The 6,424-nt window shown below is 53.8% G+C and overlaps 1 protein-coding gene across 3 annotated transcripts in view; it reads left to right on the top strand.

Moving 5' to 3' along the window:
• The window catches only part of TBX4 (T-box 4), a 29,527-nt gene extending 23,832 nt beyond the window's left edge, over positions 1 to 5,695 (top strand). For 2 of the 3 annotated variants that reach the window (XM_003795599.2, XM_023516617.1), the window contains exons 6-9: positions 1,674 to 1,826; positions 2,707 to 2,795; positions 2,905 to 3,134; positions 4,984 to 5,695. In XM_003795599.2, the coding sequence (XP_003795647.1) occupies positions 1,674 to 1,826; positions 2,707 to 2,795; positions 2,905 to 3,134; positions 4,984 to 5,603 (1,092 nt within the window). In that variant the 3' untranslated portion in view covers positions 5,604 to 5,695. The remainder of the gene's footprint in view (positions 1 to 1,673; positions 1,827 to 2,706; positions 2,796 to 2,904; positions 3,135 to 4,983) is intronic. The other variant, XM_012808767.1, reaches the window with a different exon arrangement.
• The last annotated feature ends 729 nt before the right edge of the window (positions 5,696 to 6,424 follow it).

Raw genomic sequence — 6,424 nt, 5'->3', positions numbered from 1 at the left:
GAGGGTTTCCCAAGACCCCAGCAGCTCCTCTCACCACAGAGTGTTGCCAGCTCTCAGAAAAGGACACTCATCTCGGCCTCCCCCCGGTGAAACTCGTGTCCTTCAGGGTCTCGAGTTTCTCATCTGGCAGACCCCCAGTTAGGCAGTGGGTCCCCAGCTATGGGATGTGGTTTGTGGTCTAGGAAGTTCTGTCCTTGCCGAAAGAAGGTCCAGTGGGTGACAGGGAGTGGCCAGTGCCTGAGGCAGAAAGGCTGGTTCCTGCTGGGTGGAGCCTCCTGGTCATATGGAGGAGCCCACAGAAGGCCAGGGCCCCCCCACCCAGCTCCTGCTCACCTCCTTCCTCAGCTGAGCCTTCACCCTGTCCCCCAGGGCAGATGCGAGAGCAGAGTCTTGCTAAACTAAGACTTCATGGAAGAGCCTGACTCACCTTTCTCTTGGCACTCTGGTCACCACAGGGTTAAACCTTTCATTAAGCTGCAGCTTCAGGCCTGGTCCCTGGGAACTGGGAAGCCAGCAGGGTCAGCCCAGGGAAGGGGCACTCCCAGGTAGAGAGAAAGAAGCTCTGAGGGGAATGGGACCCACGCCAGCCTGGCCTGGCCAGGACAGAAACCAAGGGGTTAACAAAGCCACAGTGCTGATAAAATGCCCCAAATTCCTGGTCCTGCTTCCAGTGGGGAGGGTGTCTGGCAAATGTCAACGATAAAAAATACATTTTAATGGCACATGATGCAGCTGCTACCGTGGGTGCAGCCAGATGAAGCAGGTTTGGAGCAGCAACTACTGTGAGTGACTCTGGGGGCTCTGGTGGCCGTCCCCCAGGGCTCCTGCAGGGGTGACCTGCCTCTCCCAGCCCAGAGCATCCTCAAGGGCCCTTAGGTGTCTGGGGCCTCTGACATTATTTTAAGAACTTTGCTGGTCTCCTGTCTTGTGTCTTGGACTCTACCCCATGATGAACTTCCCCCGGGGCCGGGAGCTGCTTGGTGGGTCTAAGAGTGGAATACGTCTGGGTCTTCGCAGTACCTGGGTCTCCGCAGGCCTCTGCGAACACTGAGAAATGCGTGAATGAATGAGAGATGTGATGGAAAAGTTAGAGTGGGGCATTTCCTCAGCAGCTCCCCTCTCCCAGCCCTGCAAAGCCTTGGGCGGTGAAGCTGCTTTTGTTGCTAACAAATCTGAGAGGAGGCAGCTGAGGGCTCATAGCAGGAGGTCATAGGTAAGGGGTTGAGAAGGGGTCATCCTGGAGGGGACCCCGAAGAAAGTAAGTTACATGTTATGATCCCACTTTACAAATATGAAAACTGAGGCTCGGAGAAGTTAGCTGAGTTGGTGGCACCCTGGGCTCTTGCTGACAATTCAGAATTCCACTTACTACACTGTGCTAAGTTCTGGGGGGGTGAGAGGGGGGTGGGGGGACAGTAAACCGATAATGGCTTATTCTGAGCTCTCTGTTACCACAGTGAAACAATCGGTCATATCACAATGGTCAGGGCCAGGGAGGCTAAGTGGGGGCTGAGTGTGGGGCCTGGTTCTATACTTGGGAGCTTTGGGACCTTTCTGGGTTCAGTCCTGATAGTCAGGCTCTGGATCCTGGGCTTTTAGGAGAATGAATAAGGTCAATGACCTGGGGCTTGGAGTGGGGACCTGGAGCTCAGAATGAGACACTTCTCTTCCAGATCATCCTCAACTCCATGCACAAGTACCAGCCTCGGCTGCACATTGTCAAGGCTGATGAGAACAATGCTTTTGGCTCTAAGAACACAGCCTTCTGCACCCACGTGTTCCCAGAGACTTCCTTCATCTCTGTGACCTCCTACCAGAATCACAAGGTATAGCCACATCCCCGCAGCCCTCTCCACTAACACCAGATGGCCTTCTGGCTGCCGCTGCAGAGAGGCAGGAGTGCAGAGAGTCAGGTGGCGAAGTCTCAGACACAGCCAGCCTGAAGCAGACCCAGGGCAGGGACCTCAGGAACTCTCAGAGCATTGAATGATGGGCAGAACCCTGGACACATGCATCTCCAGCACAGAGGAATTATGGCCTCTGTGTTCTGAGGAGTGGACAAGGTTGGCGACTGTAAAAACTGGGAGCATGGAGCCTGCTTTGTGGTTTGAGTGTTAGGCCCCTTTGTTTTATAATCTTTCTCCTGCTGCATCCAAAGGCAGGATTCTGAGCCTGCAAACAGGGAGGTAGGGAATGGGGACAGAAGACGGGGCACTGTTGCTGTGCCCTGGAAGGTCCCAGCCCATCCCCCAGCCCCACGGCCTCCCATCACTGACAACAGTTCTCCCTTGCCTTTGCCCACACGCCCCTCCTCGGGGTGCTTTTCACATTACATGCTCCGGGACTGGCGTGGCAGGCAGCGGTGGAGTTTAGGCAGCAGAGTTCTGTGTGCATTTAGAACCTGATGTGGCAGTTGCATAGACAGGGCCAGCATGTATAGGAAGCTCCCTTTAAAGTTACAGGTCCCCAGAGAGACTGAGGGGGACTGGAGCCAGGGAGTGCAGTGGGCTGGAGAGCCAGAGAAAGGACTGGAGTAGAGCAAGTGGAATGGATCAGAGCCAGGGACAAGCCAGATGGAACAGCAAGGCCACTGTCCCCAGACTCTGCCATGGCTATGGATATGCCTGGGGGGAGGGGAGGAGGGTCAGAGGCCCGCGCAGTCCTGCCCTCTTCCCAGTGTCGCTACCATGTGTCCTCTCCTGACAGATCACACAGCTGAAAATTGAGAACAATCCTTTTGCCAAGGGATTCCGGGGCAGTGATGACAGTGACCTGCGTGTGGCCCGGCTGCAGAGGTGGGCCCTGGGGATAGGGTGGGCAGCCTGGGTTCAGGCATGTGGACACTGCAACCCTCAAAGCATCTTTATTCTCTTGTCTCTCTGCCTGCCCTCCCCGCCCCTTCAGCAAAGAGTACCCTGTGATTTCCAAAAGCATCATGAGGCAGAGGCTCGTCTCCCCCCAGCTCTCGGCCACACCCGATGTTGGCCCCCTGCTCGGCGCTCACCAGGCGCTGCAGCACTACCAGCATGAGAACGGGGCACACGCACAGCTGGCTGAGCCGCAGGACCTGCCCCTCAGCACCTTCCCCACCCAGAGGGACTCAAGCCTCTTCTATCACTGCCTGAAGAGACGAGGTAGCTCTCCTCCCATTTAGAAGTCCTAGCGGGTCACAGGAGGGGTGAGATCCTTCCGCGCACACACATGTGCTCATATGGCTTGGGTTGGGGACCCAGTGGGATGCACGGCCATCTTTCCCAGTGCGGGTTTGCTGTGTTCACCTGTAAGGCAGCTTTTGGAATTTTCACAGCTTGTGGCTTTGGTGTCCCCAGCCAAAGCTCTTACCTAGAAGCGAAGGCAGATGCTGAAGCTTCACAATCCAGAGGCTTTGCCTTTGGGGCTGTCATTCATCAAAGCAACCTCAATTCCAAACCAGAGTCCTGTGTACAGGGCTTTCTACTTCGTCATACCAGGATCTGCAAAGGCTGCTGAAGAGTTGAAATGAGCTCTTGTCCGGGGCCAGGAAGACAGGCCACAGCACTTTGTGCTGGGAACCCTAACATCTGTGTTCTAGTGGCAGGTCTTAATTTTTGCATGGACAGAATCAGATGATTAGTGTAACTCTACCAGAAGCCTCACCAGGCCACTGAAATTCCCTTGGGAATGAGAATGTTCTCTCAGGGGCTGGTCAGGCAGGGCTCCAAATGGCCCCTACACAAGTCCCATTAGGACTCAGTGACCTTGAGCAGGGATCCATAAACTGTGGCCTTTGGACCAAATCCAGCCTGTATAGAACAGTTTTGATATTTTAAAATAGTTGAAAAACATCAAAAGAAGACTTTCTTAATATGTGAACATTGTATGAAATTCACATTTTAGTTGCCATAACCAAAGTTTTGTTGGAATACAGCCGTGCTGGTTTACACATCGTATGGCCCACAGAGTCTTACAGAGTCTATCTGGCCCTTTACAGAAAAAGTGCTCCCTCTTGACCTAGAGTGACTAGGCCACTTATAAAGACCAAGAGCTTGGTGCAGGGGATGGGGGGGATTGGGGGAGAAGATGGAAGGGAGGGCTGAGTGAGGGGAAAGTCAGAGCAGGTCAGGGAGAGGGACAAGTGCCAGCAAGGTGCCACTAGGGGAAGAGCACACCAGCCATCAAACTCAGCCCCACACACAGCTCCCAGAGTGAATCCCTAGAGAAAACAGGACAGGAGGCTAAGATGAGCCTGGGGTGGCTGAGTGAGCTGCTCCCCAAGTCCCCAGGCAAAGTCATGCCACTCCAGATGGTTAAGCCCTCATGGTTGAGGATGTTGAAAGACACACAATTTGTGGCATCTGATGTCATCTTTCCCCAGAGTATCGGCTCAGTGCAAAGTCTTTTACCTTTTTCACTTAATCAGCTCCATGTCTTAATTTTGCAGATGCTGTTAAGTTGGAATCTGTGTAATAACAACATAATGGGTCTTCTTGGAACACATTTAGGGTCACTTCCTTTCCTAAAAACAACAGAAACATGCCTGCAAATAGCTTTGGCTTACTGAGGCCTTCCTGGGAGCTGAAGATTGAAGCAGAAACCTCATGGCCTTAATTCTCTGGCCCGTTCAGACAGATGTGCCCTCTGGGCCTGGATTGGCCTGGCAATGGCCTAGCCTGAGAATGCCACTGCACACCAAGGCCTCTTGCTGTCCCAAGAGTTGGGCTGGCTAAGGATCAAAGCCATGTGGTGCCTGGCTAAAAACTGCACTCAGTGTCCAGCGATGTGGTGTCCCTCACGGCCTTTGAGTAGGGTCTAATCTGACCACTTCTTGGCTGCTGCCACCTTATACAAGCTGTAGCTGATTAAAATGGCTCTGGACGTACCATGGTAACAGGAGGCAAGGGCGGGTGCTGAGTGACAAGGGCAGGCTGTCCCGGCATCCAGCAGGGTGCGGTGGGCCCCGGGCTGGTGGCAACAGCTCTTCCTGAGTATTTCTTTGTCTTTCAGCAGACAGTGCCCGCCACCTGGACTTACCCTGCAAGCGGTCCTATCTGGAAGCTCCCTCTTCGGTGGGGGAGGATCACTATTTCCGTTCTCCACCTCCCTATGACCAACAGATGCTGAGCCCCTCCTATTGCAGTGAGGTGACCCCGAGAGAAGCCTGCATGTACTCAGGTTCGGGGGCTGAGATTGCCGGGGTGTCTGGGGTGGACGACTTGCCTCCCCCTCCGCTGAGCTGTAACATGTGGACTTCAGTCTCACCGTACACCAGCTACAGCGTTCAGACCATGGAGACTGTGCCTTACCAGCCCTTCCCCACGCACTTCACCGCCACCACCATGATGCCTCGGCTGCCCACCCTCTCCGCTCAGAGCTCCCAGCCACCAGGAAACGCCCACTTCAGCGTCTACAATCAGCTCTCACAATCTCAGGTCCGAGAGCGGGGGCCCACTGCCTCATTCCCCAGAGAACGTGGCCTCCCCGCAGTGTGTGAGAGGAAGCCGCCCTCTCCACACCTGAATGCTGCCAATGAGTTTCTCTACTCTCAGACCTTCTCTTTGTCCCGAGAGTCTTCCTTGCAGTATCACTCAGGCATGGGGACGGTAGAGAACTGGACTGACGGATGACTTCCATGTCTCCTTCACAGCCCTGGGACCGTGTTGCTCCAGTATTAACCTCTGTGGGTGGCCTGCACTACCAAGAAACACAGGAAGGTATTGCAGAGGGGAAGTGTGTGTGTGTGTACACATGTATGCGTGCACGTGGGTGCGTGTATCTGGAGAGCATTATCTTCTAATGTACAACTGAAGGCACGACGAGAAAAAGCAGAACACAAACAATTATCTAAGAAGTTATTTTTGGCTGCAGGACCTAGATCCATTGTTATCTGACATCTCTTGGCATGCCCATGGGTGGGATGGGAGTGGAGGGTTCATATGAGTTATTTAGAGGTTTTTACAATATAATCTTTGATTTACTCAGGGGCCAGGTGGGAAGATTCTCACTGCTGAGGTGGGAGGGCTCTGCACACGTCCTAGAGCTCCTGGCCTTCTGTTTGCAAGGGGAGCTGAGAATCTTTACGTTGGTAGCCGGAGGCCCACCCTGTTGGCTTCTGCAGATTCTGTGAGAGTACCTAAAAGGTGGGCTCAGTAAGCCTCAAGAGTGTGCTTTGAGAACAGAGCTGGCTGCTATTAGAGGGGACCTGGACAATGATTCCTGGAGCTCAGAGGTCTGAGGGCCAACTTGCAGAATCATGTGCTAAGTGCCACCTGAAGGGCATTTCTTTTTTTTTTTTCCTCCAAGTGGAGGGGCAATGCAATCAGTAGCATCTTTGTCATCAGGTTTTGTCATAAGGTACAAAGGCCTTCCTTGAAAGTCCCCAACTTGCAGTTTCTCTCTCGGGGTGCAAGACACGGCCTCTCAGGCACCATCTGCATCTTGTGACTGG

Source organism: Otolemur garnettii, unplaced genomic scaffold (assembly GCF_000181295.1).
Source record: "Otolemur garnettii isolate 467f Iridium unplaced genomic scaffold, OtoGar3 scaffold00094, whole genome shotgun sequence".
In the NCBI taxonomy this organism is placed as follows: domain Eukaryota; kingdom Metazoa; phylum Chordata; class Mammalia; order Primates; family Galagidae; genus Otolemur; species Otolemur garnettii.
This window is presented reverse-complemented; position numbering and strand designations above follow the sequence as displayed.